This window comes from Emydura macquarii, unplaced genomic scaffold (assembly GCF_026122565.2).
Source record: "Emydura macquarii macquarii isolate MOO-44397 ecotype Brisbane River unplaced genomic scaffold, CSIRO-AGI_Emac_v2 contig_3348, whole genome shotgun sequence".
Classification (NCBI taxonomy): domain Eukaryota; kingdom Metazoa; phylum Chordata; order Testudines; family Chelidae; genus Emydura; species Emydura macquarii.
This window is the reverse complement of record NW_027133485.1, coordinates 7350684-7368703: the sequence shown is the minus strand read 5'-3', so window position 1 is coordinate 7368703 and position 18020 is coordinate 7350684. Positions and strand designations below refer to the sequence as shown.

Sequence of the window (18020 nt, the reverse complement as noted above, 5' to 3'; positions counted from 1 at the left end):
CATGATCATGGCACGAAACTTACAGCATTCCTGAGTCCTTGGAGATCTGGTGTCTTCAGCATGAGAGCGTCGAATACTTCCTCTGATTCCCTCCGCACGTACAACAAGACTGGGATAGACAACATGCAGCCATTACACCACTAGTTGCAGATATTTGCAGCACATTTTCAAAGCTTGTAGGATCCCGTTTAAATAAAGAGTCTGAGTTACTTGGGCCAAGTGAAGAAGCACTTGCAAAAGGGAATCAAATTCCCATCAGGGACGCTATGTAGATTATAAGCTTTTTGGGGCAGGATCTCTCTTTTTGTTTGTTCTGTGTTTGTACAGCCCCTAGCACACTGGGATCTGGGTCTGTGATTCGGGCTGCTAGGTGCTATGATAATCTAAATAATAATAATACCTCTTTTGGCATCTTCTTCCTTGGCTAGTTTGGAAGGTAAAGGATCAAACTCATCTGAGAATGAGGGGCAGCTCCGTTTTAATGGCAACCTAAGTAAACAGAATGGGAGACTGTCAGGAAGACGTACGACAGAAGCAAACATTCCAACAGTCAAAGCGGAGGTTCCCAAATGCTGATGACAGAATGATTACCAGAGCTGGACTACGGCCAGGACACCAAGGATAACACCCCTATCCTTCAGTGCAATAGAATCTTCAATGATCACAAGCGGTGAGGGTTTTGGTTTTACAGCCCAGGCAAAAGACACGTTACATCTCAAAATTATTGGTTCTGGTCCAAAAGCCATTGACATTAAGGAGGGTCTTTCCACTGACTCCATCTGCCTTTGGCTACCTTAGCCCTTCTGAGCCTGCTCAGGGATCATTCTTATTTTGAAAAATTTTGTTTGACCCCATTAGCATAATAGCCACAATATTGATGTCAAACCGCTGAGCCTTTTGGTGATAAAGGAAATGCTACAGCAGCCTTTTTGGGGGTGGAACTGTGTGTTACACGAGGCCATTCCACACCCGGATTCATTCTTTACACGAGATGTGACTTCAGGCAGATGGAGCGCCTGCAGCTAACTGGTATGTGTGGACATGCTAAGCTCAGCAGGTTTTGGAACAATCACTGGCCTGAACAGGTGAAACGATTGGTAAGTCCAAAAAGAAAGTGTCCTTTCCTACCTGTTTACGTCATTAGAAGCAGCAGCAGCAGGAAGCACCTTGAAGTGAAAAGAAGAAAAAAAAATAGTTTTAGTTTAATTTTTTCAAAGATCCCATAATATGTCCCTTGTTGGGATCTCCGTGAAGATGCTCATTCTTGCCTTAGATATCATGGTCTGATCCTGTCCATGGCTACACCTATGCAGCTGAAAGCAGAATATGGCTATGTAGGATCCAAGGGAGGGATCTGCACATGGTGTGAAATCCTGGCTCCATTTAAATCCAGGGTAGTTTTACCACTGACTTCAGTGAAACCAGGATTTCAGTCATGGACTTTTAGCTTATCCCCTGATGCGTGGACTTGCGGGAAGCTTGGCATCTCCTGTAGAAAGCATTAGCCCCTTTTCAATGGGAAGGGCCTACCCATCTGCAGGTCATTCCCACGGGCACACTGGGGGCTGTGAAATTCCTTGTTGTGATGTGCCAGGGGGGTTGTGACACAGCATCATGACAACGACGTCATCACTGGGAATAGAATAATTCAGCTGGGGATGGAACAAAATGGGCTGGTCTCAGGTTTGCAAACCCTGCTGATTTTTTAAGGTTGGAGTTTTGTGGAATAATTTTTTTCCCATAAACCATCATTTCTCCAGGTAAATTTAATTTAAATTTAATTAAAAACAAGCATGCATACACGTCTTTCTGACTAAGTGAAAGCCTGATAGGATCTCAATCACTGAAATTCCTGTTCCACGCATAACAGTCCAGAATATACATCTTGTCAGAATCAAAAGGAGCGTGAATCTCAAAATCAATTCTGAATCCAGAACCTATGATTTTTCAGCAGATTCTTGTGTTGCAGACCAAATTCTCCTATTCCCTAGTTTTGACAGTGTTGTACGAGAATATGATCCTGTTGCAAGAAGACGTGCCACCGGGATGCCACAATGTCGGCATGGCTGAATTTGCCCACTTTTGGACAAACTCAGACAGGTGGCAGCTCAACATCTTGAGTGACAGCCTCTGGAGCAGTATTGATCAGTTCCAAAGTCTAGCTTTTCTCAGCCAGAGGTAGGATCATTGGGAACAGATGGAAAGGCAGGGGAGAAGCTGAGGGATGCCCCACTGATGTAGGTGTTTTGCAATTTTCCAATGGGTCATTTTCTGCAATTTTTTTTGCTCTTTACAGCTCTTCAATCCACTGTGCAAATTTGCAGGTAATGCTTATACAGCCCTTCTGGGGAAAGCTTTTCCTCCAGTTCACATTTCCCAAATTAAATCTCGCATGACCTTGAAAATTTTTAGTTAACAAAATTGACGCTGTGGGTTCTTTTCCTGTAAGCAATGCAATTAGCATCTGCAGGACCAACTCCACTAACCCAGCTTTCAAGTTGTGTGTGTGTGGTGTGTGTGTGTGTGTGTTCGGGGGATGTTTTTACAAGGACTTACCACACCACATCGCTGAAGGTTTGAAAAATGAACATTTGGAGTAAAAAAGACCGGCTGGGTTTCTAAATCAGTCTCCGGCCTGAGGAATGTGATTTCGTTCCCTCGGAAGCCAGAAAGCAAACACCCTTTCAAACCTATAAATACAACGAGAAACCTCATTTCAGAAAACATTTGCTAGCCTGAAATTCTCCCATCTGCAGCTCAGCATGTCAAAGTGCAATCTGTCATGTTATGACAGAGATTCATGCACACGCACTGAGAGCAAACAGCCCAAAGCTTTAAAAGTCAACCAAGTGTCATACAGTCTGCATGAAACCCCCAGGCATTTCTTAGCAAGCAGCATATAGAGTCCTAATTCCTGCCTGTAGAGGACTAAGGTCATCCTGTGCAAATCTAGGACCGTTCGTGGCCTTTACTCTTCATGGGTTCTAGAAGGAGGCTTTATTTTATTTGTCCTTATTGGAAGAGACATTTATGTTGGTGAAAGGCGTTAGCCTCTGTGACGAGTAGGAGTGGCGGGTGGAGCCTACCAGACCAAAAGGCCTGCTGGAACCTAGAACCCGGACATCAAATAAGCCTGGGCAACAAAAAAATAAGATAGGAATGGAGATGAAGGTCACAAGGTCAAAATGAGGGAACTGGCAGGAGACTCCGAGCAGAGAAGCCCAGATGGAACCCACTGCACCGAGACCAAGTCCAAAGAGTGAGTGGATGCTGCCCAAAGGAACTGTGCTCGGATGGATGCATGGGTTTGGGACCAGAAAAAAGTCCCACAAAGATGCAGAGAACCTTCCTGCCCACGCAGCATCCTCCTCCTGAACTGGTCGACAGCCGGTGTTGGTCCCTGCCCTGGAGACAAGCCCCGTTTAACCACAGAATACAAGCTTCCCCACTGCCTCACTCATGACTTGAAGGAGCTACCGCTAGGTGCCCATTCAATAGGCTCGAGACCACCAGCTCATTGCACATGGGCCTCCAGCCATCAGAGAGGAACTCCTGGCCTTAGAACCCACACGCAGGAAGTGAGAGGGGACACCTGAGGGCGTATAGAGCCTGAGCCACCCAGCCTCCCCGACCCCCTCATGAGAAACTTCTCTGGCTCGAGGGATCCATCTGCCTTTTGTTATCCCCCCGCCCGTCTGTTGGCTCTAGTATGCGCCCTACAATAACAAGCCCATTCGAACTGGCTTGCATAAGTAACAAAGGAGAAGCAGCCACTGTGGAATATTGCCTTGTATTAGGCTGCCGTAATTAACATAACAAATCCCTGTTTCACCAAGTTAAGTTATTTCACATTCCAAAGGGAGCGATGGGTTAGCCCCGTTCTCAGCTCTCAGACTGGGCTCACCGTTTTCAAAGTGTGTTCCCAACCAGGACTAATAACACCTCCCAGCGCCTTGCTCAGGCAGGTATCAGCACTGGGCACAGAGAGGGGTTAGGTCTGGCTGTCCATCTAGGTACTGAATCTCTGTCCATCTCTGCAGGATCTGAGCCAATTGCGCAGTGAATCAGTGGCAGAGGAGAGGAGAGAGCCCCGGTGCTCCTGTCTCCTGGGCCTGGGCAGGCCCTGCTTTCTGGCTCTGATGCTAGTTTCACATGGCTTGGGTAGGTCTCATCCTACTACACTATTTAGCAACTCACTCTGGGCCTGATCCAGAGCTCACTGAAGCCAGTGGAAAGACTCCTATTGACTTCAGTGGGCTTTGGATCAGGCCCCTTGTTCCCTCACGGTCACTAGTCCTTGTACTAACCATTGTTATTTGAGTCCAGGCATTTCCCTTTCCTTCTGAACTGTTTGCGTTCATCGTCTCGCATTTTCCTCTCTGCTCCCTGTGGGGAAGATTAGGTAAAAATTAGCACTGGCTATAGTTTAACTACAGCGTTAACAATGATCTATTTAACACCAAACATCCCTGCGAAACTGAGGCCCAGAGGGGCTAAGTGACTTACCCAAGGCCATAGGATGAATCAGTGTCACAGCTGGGATCAGAACTGAGGTGTCCTAACTCCCGGACCTGGGCTCAGACCACATCTCACCTCTACCTTTTAATATGCTACGAAGATTGGGCTAAATCCTTTGTTGGTGCAACTCCACTGACATCAGTGGAAATTATGTCTCAGCAGAGAATCTGGCCAATTGGCTTTGTTTTTATTGGACATTTGCCTCCTAAACCGAGGAGCAACAAAAGGCTGCTCACACAGTTAGTCTCGGCTTCTGCTGATATAACCGTAGGGCTGGCACAGAAACAGTGTTCTGTTTGTGAGGGCTCAGCAAGATTTGAAAAGGTCCAGTCAAAGAGCCTTTAGTAGTAATAATAATAATGCCACCTAGTTCTTACATTGTACATTTCATTAGCAGACCTCAAAGCAATTTACAAATGGAAATAAATATCATTTTACAGATGGGGAAACTGAGGCACAGACAGGGGAAGTGACTTGCCCAACATCACACACCAGGCCAGTAGCAGAGTAGGGAATAGAACCCATGCCCCCTGAGTCCAAGTCCTTTCCATCCTTCATTCACTAGGCCACAATGCCCTGCTCCCGCTGAGTTAAATATGACATACTATCTACCCATCACCATGGTAATTGAGCATCTGACTATGCACTTGACCTGCCCTGGGTTGGAAGACTCCATGGTGACTGGAAAACTAAGGGAATGGGGATATTGTAAGAGCTAGGAGAGGAAACTTTGATCAGTTGAAAGGGGAGGAAATTATTTGTCAAATTATTTAATCTTTTTTTAATTAATAAATATTTAATTTTGTTAACTAATTAACATTTAGGATAATGGAACCCTTTGTTAAAAAGATTCCCCATCCTGAGGGGTGGGAACTCACAGTAATTAGGCTGGACACCTCCCAGAAGTCTGTCAGGAAAACAAGACCAGATCAAACTTATCCTCTCTGATACTTCAACGTTAAGAAAAAAATACCTTTTTAAAAATGGAAAATATAGGCCAAACATCAGGAAAAACCTTCAGACAATGAGATCTACAAGACTGTAAATCAGCCTCCAAAGGGAGCAGGGAAAGCCTCAGATCTTGAGTCATTTAAACTTTGATAAGTCTAGAGAATAAATTACAGGGCAGAATCCGACTTAAGAGAAGGACAGACAGAGCTGTAGGAGTATCTTTTCCATCGCTGTCCTAACTTCTGTGAGCTCAGGGATCCAGACACACTGGGTAAATCAGTCTCTCTCTCTCTCTCAGAGATGATTGAACCTCTATTCAATAATACTATCCCCTCTGGGTTGTTCTGGATTCTCATCACCCTACAACTCATTCACTGGCTCCAGGTCTTTTGTGCTTGTTTGGAGTGTGCATAAAATTCCCTGGAATCAGTTCTCTGAAGGGAGGGAGACGCTCTACCTTATCACAGAATATCTTGATCTGGCAGACGGCTCGGTGCACCAGCCGGCTTGTCCCATTGCCACAGTCATAGGTGTCGATCTGGAGGTTTAAAGGGACGCCCTTCACTCCTTTCTGGGAGGAGAAGTCTGTACTCAGGCAATTCACCCCAATAAAAACCTGCAGATAAGAATAGAGAATGTCACTGCTTGAATGCTAACCTGAAATGGTGAGATTTTAAATTACATTTGAAAGGATACAATCAGAGGACAGTTGACTCTTTGGTGCTTCTGAGTTTCATTCTTCCAGCCTTCCCAACTTTCATCCAGCACGTACCCAACCACTCCTCACCAACCTGGACCTAGCAGTGTGCAATAAAGCCAGATTCTCTGCTCTGCTGTCTGCCGTCATTTACACATCCTACCTCCCACAGATGGTACAGCCTATCCAGAGGGACACTTTGCTTTGGACAACTTTGATGTTCTAATGGTGTCACAACCTGTTATTCGCAGCCCTGCCAAAGGCCTGGCTCAGGGCTATTAAATCAAGAGAAACACTCCTGTCACCTTCGGCGGGCCTTGGATCAGGCCCCTCGTTTGTCTGCGAATGTGCTCATTGAGATTTCGGTTGGACAGGGATGCTGCCCATCTGACTTGGGCACACCCCTTTGTTACACACAGATGGAACTGGACTCACTTTGGAAGTCAGTCCTTGTTGTTAGTTAAATAAATAACACGCCCTGAAGCCTGTCTCAGGCATCACTAAATACATCTACCTCCAGTGGGCAATTTTCAGGGAAAGCTGGGCACTCACACAGCCTTAGTTCTGCTTCCAAAATACAAAGTCATCTGTACAACCTGGATGTTTTCCTTGGAGCTTTTGGAGACAAATACTAGGACCAGATCTTCAGCTGGTGCAAATCAGCACAACTTGTGCTGAGGACCTGACCCTGGTATTCTAAAGTCTGCTCTAGCCAACACTTACAGACGGAAAAGAAGACACTTAATTGGTTGCATTAAGCTTAGCCGCAAGAAGAGGAGTTATGAACGACAATTTATGTAAGAAGTGCTACAGACAGCCCCATGTAGCTGGCCTGTCTTGGGGCAGCTCTCAGCATTTCAGCTCTCTGAAGTCTCACCCGTAAGCAGCCTCAGGCCAGTGTGTGGACAAAGTTTCTGGTAACAGCTAAACTGTGTTTTGCTGAGGTGCTCCTGAGGGTTTGCTGCATACCAGGCATATTTCCATTTTTGACAACTTTGCCTTGAAGACATTTGTTAACTTCTTGGGGTTGTAAAAGAGGGAGATCGCCTCCGGGCTGAAAGCAGGACTCTATTGACATCCCAGAGCAAACCAGAGTTTTCCCAAGCTACTAATTTAAGAGACCTAGTTTTCTTTTTCTTTCTGGCTTGTTTTATCTGGCTCATGTGTTTGTATATACTTCTTCCATCTTCAGACTGAAACCAGTACCACAAAGTACTCGAGGACCTGATCTGAGCAGACGCATGGGAGTCCAGAACTAGCCACGATGTGTTTAGCTAAGATGTCAGCAAGAGAATTTCCTCGATTTTAAGGCCAAAAGAAATGATTGCCATCAACCAGTTGATCTGCGCAGCACAAGCCAGGGAATGCCACCGGGCTATTCCTGCATCAATCTGGAGGAGGGTTCTTGGTCCTTAAGCTTGGGGGTGGTGGTTGTTTTTTACTTTTAAAACACGCTTCACCTATGTGCCTAGCTCTCTCCCACTATCCTGGTAAATAAGCTCAGTGATGAGAAATCATTTGGATTTGAAACTCTATTTGTCCTTCAACTGAGGGGGAAAAAGACATGCTCAGATCAGTGAGAGCTGGGCCAGAATTGTGCCTCAGAACAAGGCCTCTAATTTCCCCTCCATGATTGGCTCTTACCTTTGCTTCTTCATTAGCATTCCACACGAAGGACAAAGCGTTGTATGCCACCTCCTCAATGTGCTGCACTGTGTTGAAGTTTTCTTTACAGTCGGCTGAAATGCATTTAACGAGTGATTTACTCTTTGACTGCAAAACTGGAGACGCTTCAGTAGCATGCCAGGACGTTTTCAGTCAGGCATGCAGTTCTACGCTTGCTTGCAAAATGGAGTCCTTGGTGCGGCGTGTCCCCGCACATACGGTGCACGGGAGGTCACGCTGTGCCGAGGATGCCTTTTGTTCTACAGAAGCGTGTCTTCAGTGCATGCGTTCAGGGGGCTGGACAGAATTGTCCTGTAGGCACAGCCGGTCCCAGGATATACAATGCATGTGTTGCATACGCAGACGACCAGCCACTGCATCGCATATGCTTTGCGCTTCTAAAACAGCAGTCACCCAAAGATCCCGGAGGATTAATTCAGCCTCCTCACACATGAGATAGGCATTTCATTTTTCAGCTGCGTTCAGCCACCCGGATGCATAGAAGTTAAGGGACAGCCACAGAAGAGCCAGTGGTGCTGAGCGGTCCCTGCCTACCATCTGGCATCGTTATTTACACCTGTGAAAAGTGGCTGCAGCTCTCTGCTGGATCTGAACAGCAGCTTTTTACAGATGGAAATGACACCAAGAATCTGAAGCAGCGATGGGACTCAGAATAAAACCTGTTTGGGGACTAACTCCTAGGGCCAGATTCTCTGGTTCACTCTGCTTCCTTTGTGCTGCCTGGGGGTGCAAATGGAGCAAAGACTGCCCATAACTGCCATGCTGCAGAGATTGCCAGATTGGGAAAGACTGCAGAAGGCATAGAGTGAGCATAACAGGCTCACGGACCTCCTCCCTCCCCCAGCTCCCAGTGCAGGTAATGTGTTGAAGGTGGAAAGGAGTGCGTGGGGTGGAAGGGAGTAGTGGCTGGAATGCAATGTGCTCTGACTATCGCCAGCCAATAAATGGTCCCTTAGGAACTGTTGTCTACAGGCCCAATTTAGAGCAGCCACCCAGTCTGTTCTAACCTGCATTGCGGTCACAGTGTTGGAGCAGAGTATCAAGGAGCCAAAACCAGATGCTCAAAAGCCCCCACCTCACTTTGCTGCACTCAGTGCAAACGAAGCGCAGCAGAGAATCTGGCTGCTAGCCTCCTGCTCTAACCAATAGGCCATGTTTTAGGTACTTTCCTGGATTGACAAAATACTTGCATATGAATTGTCAGGTCAAGTTCAATACACTGTAAGAATAACCCATGCGGGCAGGGGAGAAGGACAGGAGGAGCCAAGGTCTTTTCCATCTTGGACTTGTTTGGTTTAGCAGAAAAGGGAAGAATTTTCAAAAAGGGCCTAAATAATGTAGAAGCCCCAGTCTCATAAACTTGGTGTCTGTCTGGTTGGAAAATGGTCGTTCAGGTGCTTTTGAAAATGTCACCTTACACCTTAAAAAGTACACAGGCAAAAAGATATTGATCCCAGCAGGACATTCTGCACCTTCCTAAGAAAGCTAGGAGGGAAATGTTCTCCCCATTGTGCAAAAATGTCACAGATTTCAAACAATGGTCCCATCCCAAAAATCAGGACAAAATGGAGAAATCTTGAAAATTTTGCAAACTGAAAATCTGAAGAAAAAAAAAAAAATGGTCGGGTTAATCCAAAAAAAATTTTTTTTTGAGCAGTTAAAAAAATAATTGAATTATCGTAGATTTTGAAACAAAAGGTTGCTCCAAACTGAAAAACTGGAATTCTCCATTTAGAATTATGTCAGAATGACCCACTGAATTGGATTTTTTTTTTTTGAGTTTTTTCCACCCCTCCCCCGCCCCCACATTTTCAAGTTTAGAAATTCATCAAAACCGACCCTTTCCAGTGAAAAGTTTCAGTTTTGCCAAGTTGGCATTTTTCAACCAAAAAACGTTTTGTCAAAAAATCTCAACACAGCTCTATTTCCTAACTATGCTAGGCAAACTCTGTCACTGAAGTTGCATTAGCATGTTTTAAAAATGGGCAATGAACTTGTGCTAAAAATAGTCACGAGCACCCACATATTCAACGATCACCCCCAGGAAAGCCCCGCTGCGTACCAACATCAATGATTCTCTGCTTGGCAGTTGGTTGGCGTGAGTGCCAATGTTTCCAGAACTTTAGCTGCTCCATTGGAATCTTGTCATTGTCAAAAACAACCATCACATAGCTCTGAAAAATAAGCAGAATAGCCCCAACATTAATATATATACCCTTTGTTAATAATTCTTAGCACTGGGATAGCCCCTTTCATCCATAGGCCTAAAGGCACTCGACAAAAAAGGGTTAATATCATTCTCCCCATTTTACTGATGGGGAAATTGAGGCCAGAGCAAGGAAAAGACTTGAGCAAAGGTCACATGGTAAGTCAGTGGCAGAGCTGGGAATCAAACTTTCTGACTCCTAGTTACTGGCTCTAACAAAAATCATGCTGACTCCTAATCATCCATTGATGTTGTGCACTGTAGAGTCCTGGAAGTGTTCTGCTGCATGCACGTGGCTGGGATAGCCTACGGGTTAGAATATTTACAGTGCCATTAATTATTACTAATACTCCGCACTTAAATAGAACGTTTCCTCCGTGAATCTCCCAGCACTTTGTAAACATGTCTTGGTGCACAGGCCCATCATCCCCAGAGGGAAGGTACTCAGCTCAGAACCACAGAGGCCCTGGGGAACATGAGGTCCAGCTCACCAGAACTGGCACCCAGCTTCCACCCACACAGAACATTGGGCTGTTTTATGCACATGGAGGTCGGCTTATTTGTAAAGGATCAAATTCATTCATCCTTGGCCCAGGGGAGGCAGTTTATACTTCCCCTTTCAGAATCTGTAAGGAGCCACCTTGGCACAGGTTAGAGCACCCTGATGGCTACTCTAACTTGCTGTAATGGCCACTATGGGACATTGTGGGAGAGCAGGATTCTCAGGTGCAGGTCTGCTTTGGCTATGGTCTCTCTCATCACCACCCTCCTCTGGAATGCCCCCTGCACCCAGGACTCTGCTGGCTTTGTGCCAGAGGTAGGGGTCCCCTGGTTTTGGAGGACATTTCCTTTAGGAGGTGATGCTAACCCTGTTCTGCACGTCCTTTGCATCAAACTAGCTGGTGATGATCAGAACCCACCTTAACCAACAGAGCATTTGCAAAGCATCCTTTTGCTTCATGGGTTTTATAAATCCTGGCCAAAACATTCAGCCTGAGGTGCCTAAAGTCAGGACCCAAGCGCTTGGCCTCTCTGTTGAGAATGCCAAAAAAATGGCCAAGTCATTGGGCTGAATGGTGGCTTGGAGATGTGGACACGCACTAGAAGCCAGGCTGAGATCATACCCCACCCCCATATCATCTCACACAGGCCTCCATCAGATCATGTCTTTTGGGCACCACCCATCTGATTGTGATAAAAGCCTTTGGTTTCCAGGTGCTGGGAAAGATGGAGGCTTTTGACATGCTCTGAGCCTATCCAGCCCATTCGTCACTTTAAGCCAACATGCACCAAAAGGACATTTCTCTCCACGTTCAGATCTGCTCCCAGGGCAGCACCGTTGCTGGACGTCTGTTTATAGCTTGTGTCAGCGAAGCAGCCAGCGTGCCTCTTACCTTTACTTTATTTGAGGACAAGTGTAAGCATTTGCCATCTCCAGCTGTCCGCAGGGTGATGGGGTAGAACTGTCCTTTGTTGAGGTAGGCCATCGGTGATTCCCCAGATTTGATGTGAATGGCTTTAGGGGATCCCAGGGTGTATTCAAAGTCACCCCTACGGAACAAAGAAAGAACGATGAATAACCAGCCAATGCCACTGCGCTCTGAAAGTTATCGAGAGGAACGCCTTAGCCAAGAGCTGCCAGCTTCCATTGTTACAAGGTGGAGCCACAACCACAGTTGTCTCTGCTCTATTACCCCCATCATCATAGCACCTCATGATCTTTAATGTATTTATCCTTAGCTCCCCTGTGAGGCAGCGTTTCTCTGTTAGTCAATCAGGAACTGCGGCACAGAAAGGCTACGTGATTTGCCCAAGAGAATACAAGTCTTCTGTAGCAGGGCTGGGCTAATGCTGGACCATCCTCTAGTCTCACTTTGTGCTAATGGGGTAGAATCCCCACATGTTCCTTTAACTGGGTGCTAACAAACCTATTGCAGGACAGAGAGGGATTCAGTGCTTCACCAGAACAAACAATGCTAGGTACCCAACTGAGATTTTCAAAATGCCTGAAGTCAGGCCCTGCAGATATCCAGCTGGGAGGATGAACAGCCTGGTTGTTGGAGATGCTGCGCTCTTGCGTCTCCCATTCGACTGGGTGGGAGCTGCAAGCGCTCTGAACCTGGGGCCAGAATTCAAGTCTATTGCATTCGGCGGAGGACTTGTCCAGGCCTCCGCTGCCCACCTGGGACTTTGTTCGCACAAACCCTGAGGCTGGTTGATGACTGAAGGTGCCCAAAGCTCACACTTGAGCCACTAAGGCTTTTCTTTCACTTTCACTTTCATCCCCTCTGCTAACAGCACTGAAACCGGCTCTGAACGCTTGCTTGGCAGCACCTCTTGGCGAGCAAAGGGTTATTCTGGCCAGTCGTGCCTGGATGCTCCATTTATACAAATAACTAAAACGTCAGGGTCTCCAGCAAACAGAAAGCCTCTCGCCTATTAAGATGAGCTGTTTTCTGCAAGAAAAGCAACAAATGTGTAACAGCTGAGTCATGGTGATTCAGGTGGTAAATGAAAAATGGGAGGCAGAATCACATTATCTAGTCACAGATTTAGTATTGTCCATAGAACAGGAAAGATCTGTTTGTGGGAGGGCAGGAAATGGAAGAGAAAACATCCCTGATGGGTGTTAAACTTCCTTGTGCTTTAAACAACACAAGGTGACCGCAATAAATAAGCCCTCACCCGGCTGAAAGCAAGGACCCAAAAGGCTAGATCAGGAAGGATGCGTAGATTTCACCCCAGTGACTTGTTATCTGTGTTTTCTCTATCATTTGTTTGCCCCAAGAGAGGGGCCTGTTCCCAGCAGCTTATGAAGACGCTATTTCAGTTCCCTGTCCCCACCTGCGGCAGGTGAAGCTATTGGTACAGAAAGTGCCCGGCTGCCCCTAAGCAAGGGCAAGGAGGGGGAAACCGAGGCAGCAAGCATGACTAGTGTGAACACAGCAGTGAAGCTCAAGCAGGCATGTTTGTTAGAAGCAGCAGTGGATTCATACAGCAGCTTTAGTACCCATGTGCTAAAATTCACCCCCTCTTCTGGGGAAAAGCCCCACTGCAGCACGCTGGTCCTCAGTGCACTATGGACATCACGTCATCCTTGTGAAAATACTAATGGTGTAACTTTGCCGAGGTCACTGTGCCCGGCTGGACTGGCAGCTGGGCAAACAAAACAAGGGGATAGGAATGCTGCCAGTGAACTAGAAACCAGGGCTAACGGATTGTAGATTACCTCTTAGCGCCATCAGCAGGGTAACCCTCGGGGCACGGCTGGTCGGGCTGAGATTTGAGGATATCACCGAAGAGCAGCGACTGTTGGGAAATGAAACCGGGATGACTGAAAGTGCAATCTTTCCCCACTTCCCCCCTGCTGCACCAGTGATTCATAATAGCAGCTAGAAACATTACAAGGAGTCCTAAGGGTTAAGCCATCGTCAAAAATCAGTGCAAAGACTCCTGTTCATTCAATGGGAGTTGGATGAGGCCTCTAATGTGAAGGCAAAGCTCCCATTGGCTCCAGTAAATAAGAGGTCGGCAATCTTAACAAAGGGCCATGCACAATCTTTCTCCCGCCCCTCTCCCAGTGCCGGTGGTGGGGGCAGGTATGAAGCCCTGTTCTGGCAGCAGTGTCTGCATGGCTCCAGCCAGAGCGCTGTGTGCTGCTCAAAGTTGGTGCGTGTGCCGCAGGGCGCCAACCCTAGGGACTGCATGATCAGGCCCAGAATTAGAGACACTGCACTGAAGCTCATCTCTCCGGGGGGGGGACGTTTTCCAATTTCAGCGAGCTGGGATGGCTCTAACTGGCTCACAGGTAATGCTTCTCTTAGAGAGGAGGGCCTGACTATTCGTGGCGAGTCAGACACGGAGAGTGGGCTCTTTCCAAATTTTCTGGATCAATCCTGAGCCTTCCCAAGTCTTGTGCCACTGACGAAGGGTCAGGACCAAATTCGATGGAGATGCAAAGGGTGGAATAGGAAACGCGAGGGGAAATTGCTCAGGAGTGGAGCACCTACGCAGTGCAGCTTGCTCTGATCAGGCCTTCCGTCCACAGTGACTAATGTATGCACCCCGGGGCAGAAGGGTGCAGCAGGACAAACAGACAGCTGCAAGGTTAAAAAGCCCTTTCACCCATTCATCTTATCACACCCACCTGGATGTTGCTACACACCCCTCAGTGTGTCAATCACACTTGTTTCATACACTCCTCGCACGCCAACTCCGTGCAAATCACACTCCCGCTTATACCAGGCGTGTCACTTACTCCACTGTTTAAGTCACTGCTGCATTTGACCCAAATACTCCAGTGGGATCTGTACCCATTTACCCCAGGTCTGAATTTGGCCCTTGGTTTAAACTGGAACCACATCCCACCCGGCTGCATGGGATTTTGTTCCATGTGGACACACATTGCAACAGGAGGCGCTGTCTCATTCACTGGCAGCTGCCTAGGTTGATAATAATAATAAGCTTTTCAACACTAGATCTCAAAGGGCTTTACAAAGGAGGTCAGTATCTCCATTTTACAGATGGGGAAACTGAGGTACATAGAGGGGAAGGGCACCCAGCAGGCCAGTAGCAGAGCCACGGCTAGAACCCAGAACTCTCCTGCGTCCCACTCTTGTACGCTAGCCACTAGGCCACACTGCCAGCATGTCACCCACACCAGGGCCTGACCTCCTGTGGGTCCTCTTTGAACGTGCTGTCCGGCTGCCATCTCTGCTGCGGTGGCACCACATGTATAGTCTCGAAGAGGGAGCTCAACGAGTTACTGTCATATCCATCCCCTGAGGTGATCATGTAGTTCTCCGGGGGGGCCTCCAGCTTGCTGGTGCCAGGGAGAAGGACAGCCGGCTTGTGGGCCGTGGGGACACCCTCTAGACTCAAGCCATTTTTCTTGTGCAGGTCGGAATATTCTTGGGTCATGGAAACGTTTTCGGCCAGGAGCTTCATGAGGTGGGCCGAGCCCTCAAAGGGCGCGATCTCTGGGTCATACTCCATTCCGTGACAGTTCCTAGGGAGAAAGGATCCCATCAGAAACAGGGGCAGTAGTCACTGAACCAGGGGCTTGTGGAGCTAGTCCAGGCAACAGAGACCTAGTGACGAGATGAAGAAGCAAGCTATATATTGGGGAGGTTGAAGACACGAGGAATCCCAGTGCAACCAGCCGTTAGAGCCTTAAAACAAGGGACCCCCTCACCTCATTCCCTCTCCTGTATCTGCAACCTGAGAGCACGGAAGATGAGAGTACATTTGTACAGCCAGGATCTCAGCCAATGAGCCACTATCATTCATCCACCGAGAAAGAGGCCAAATGAGTGTCACTACAGCGGCGATTTGATTGGTTACAATTATTTATGCATCCCAGGCAACAAGCAAGTTGCCAGTGTGGCCATCACTCTAAAAAAAACAAAAAACTTGGACCACCGTGCTGGGCCCAGTCCTGCAAGGTACTGAGTCTCTTCCCAATGGTGCCATTGGCAGCTGGGGGCGCTCAGCACCTCGCAGAATCACAGAGGTTCAGAGAAAGTCAGAGGATAAGTAGCAGCAATAGCTGGTGCTTAGAGACAAGCATTCAGAAATCATGAGTCAGCCCCCTCTCCCTTTCCCCAAAACACAAGAATGGCTTAAAAAGCATGAGGTTTTTTTTTTTAATTGTCTTTTTATTTGATTTCTGGGTTTTGAGCTTATAGGGTTTGCATGCTTGGGTGTTTCTCTGCAACCACAAATGCTGGAAACTTATTTCATGTTTTAAAAGGGAAGTGGAGATTCTCAAACATATTCACATGACTCCAGGAGCTAGGGCTTCGAGAAACACCTCCAGCATGGTGAGACTTGGGATAAAATCATGAGAGCTGGCAACACTATTAGTGAGATAGGCAGGGGCAAACTTCAAAACAGGTGCAGGGACAAAGCTTGGGGATAAAACAAAGCTGAAGACTCCATAGCACATTTGGTGGGGAAAAAAAAGGAAGAATTTTTTTTTCCGTGCAGAAGAATATAATACAGCCGCCCCAGGCTACCTAGCAAAAAGCACTTCTACCAGACAGAATCCTATCCCCCCTGTGAGGCCACAGTCTGATATTGCCAGGTCTGCAGCCCTGGTGATAATTTATCATTCTTGTTTCCATACAGAGGAAAACAAACACACCCTCATGCTAGCAACCCGCTCTCCTCTCGGCAGCCCTAGCTGTCCCCAAGGAAGTGAAGGAGAAGCAGCAGTGCCCATCCTCCTTGCTTGACCAGTTTCAGTTTCAGGGATCCACTGAAAACACAATGGCTGTAGTGAGTATGTCCGTGCTCAGATAACCAGTCTATGTCCCTGAAAACTAACTCTTCCCCTACCTCCTCCCCTTTTGCAACAGGTTATCAGGGAGCCGGAACCCTGCCGGGGAGCAAAATACAAATAACCAACAGATCTGAAATCCTGAAAGCAGCCTAGCCACCGAATCCACTTAGGGGCCAGATTCTCAGCTAGTGCAGATCTCACAGCTCCATTCAAGTCAAAGGTGCTGCACCGATTTCCAGCAGTTCAGGATCTGGCCCTGTGTTAGCATGATCAGCTCTGTTGTCATTATTAAAAATATACATATACTCAGCTCCTACAAAGAGAGAGCACAGCTGAAAATAACGCACTGAGCCCATCCACCGGGCTCAGAGAGGACAAATGGAGCTAGGACTTAGCATTCAAGAAGGAATAAAGTGTCATTTTAGTGCAAGAGGTTCAGAAATAGATATGTAGAGAAGATTGCCAAGGTACACAGAGTCCAGGAAGGGGCACTGAATTCACAGAGCCTAATGGGCCATTACTTTCTCAATGAATTGTTTAAAAAGCCACAACGTCCCGATGAAGACATCAGAGGAGAACACTGGGCAAATTGGAAGCAGTTGAAACAGAAAACACTTATCAATGTAGTGAGTCCAGACTGGCTCCGTGATTCCATTCCAGCAACACACAAATAGTCCCTCTGCCTTGGCCCAGTGTCACAAGCGGGACACAAAGAACAGATCCTCAGCTGTTACGTTGAATTCAGTGGGGCAGATCCCCAGTTGGTGTTAATGAGCATATCACCACTGAGTTCAATGGGACAGATCCCCAGGTAATGTAAATCAGCACGGATCTATTTACACAAACTGAGGACTTGGATGAAAGAATTTTGTGATCTGTCCCTCGGTTAATAGCCTCCACTGTTGTCAGTAATAACACTGTGCTTTGAAGTCTGGTTTATGCACACTAACAGAGCCATCATGCATGCCAGCAGCAGAGAGACAGGTAGGGAGAGCAGGAGTTGGTCTAACCTTTTTCCTAGGTCATTGCGTCCCATCATACCAGGTGGAAGGATCCTCTTCTCCTTTGGGACCTGCAGAAGGACAAAACAAAGGCTTCCTCAGTGCCACAGATCTATTTATGGGTAGCAGAGGCAAAATCAATCCTGGCTGTAACAAGTGTAGTCTAGTAGATACGGCCCTGGACTAGGAGATTTAGATTCAATTGCCTCTTCTACCAAATTCCGTGTGACCTTGTGCGTCATTTCCCCCTCTGTGCACGGATAGCCGTGACCCACCACCCAGGAGAGTTGTGTGGATCCCTATGTTAAAAATCTCTGATCCTGGGGGAATGGGGAGCCATGTGACGTAACTAAGATAGATCCCTGAGCACACATGCAGTCTCCTCCCTTCCGCAGAGCGGCAGGTGTCCCCTCGGAACGTACCATGTAGTAGTCATAGAGAAGGCTTAGGGCAGCCACGCCATCATCGTCTCCGTTCACCCTCATCATAGCCTTGGTGGCCGCTGTCAGGGGGTTCTCCAGGTAGCTTTTCCAGGCTTCGTCTTCATTGGTGTAGGAGAATTTCTGGAAGTTCATTCCGTCGTTCTTCAGGAGGCACACAGACCTGAAACTGAGCCAGGGAGGCAGGGCTAAGGCAGAGAGTCATGGCACATACGTTTCCCAGGGCTCCTTTAAATGC

At 47.4% G+C, this 18020-nt stretch overlaps 1 protein-coding gene across 1 annotated transcript in view; it reads right to left on the bottom strand.

Moving 5' to 3' along the window:
- Nucleotides 1-18020, bottom strand: part of GRHL3 (grainyhead like transcription factor 3) — a 55363-nt gene that overhangs the window by 9475 nt on the left and 27868 nt on the right. Inside the window, exons 5-17 of the mRNA XM_067533680.1 lie at nt 17765-17951; nt 17352-17413; nt 14730-15066; nt 13288-13367; nt 11453-11609; nt 9915-10026; nt 7811-7905; nt 5927-6085; nt 4308-4386; nt 2557-2690; nt 1129-1166; nt 401-489; nt 24-109 (exon numbers count right to left, since the gene is read on the bottom strand). Of these exons, the coding sequence (XP_067389781.1) occupies nt 24-109; nt 401-489; nt 1129-1166; nt 2557-2690; nt 4308-4386; nt 5927-6085; nt 7811-7905; nt 9915-10026; nt 11453-11609; nt 13288-13367; nt 14730-15066; nt 17352-17413; nt 17765-17951 (1615 nt within the window). The remainder of the gene's footprint in view (nt 1-23; nt 110-400; nt 490-1128; nt 1167-2556; nt 2691-4307; nt 4387-5926; nt 6086-7810; nt 7906-9914; nt 10027-11452; nt 11610-13287; nt 13368-14729; nt 15067-17351; nt 17414-17764; nt 17952-18020) is intronic.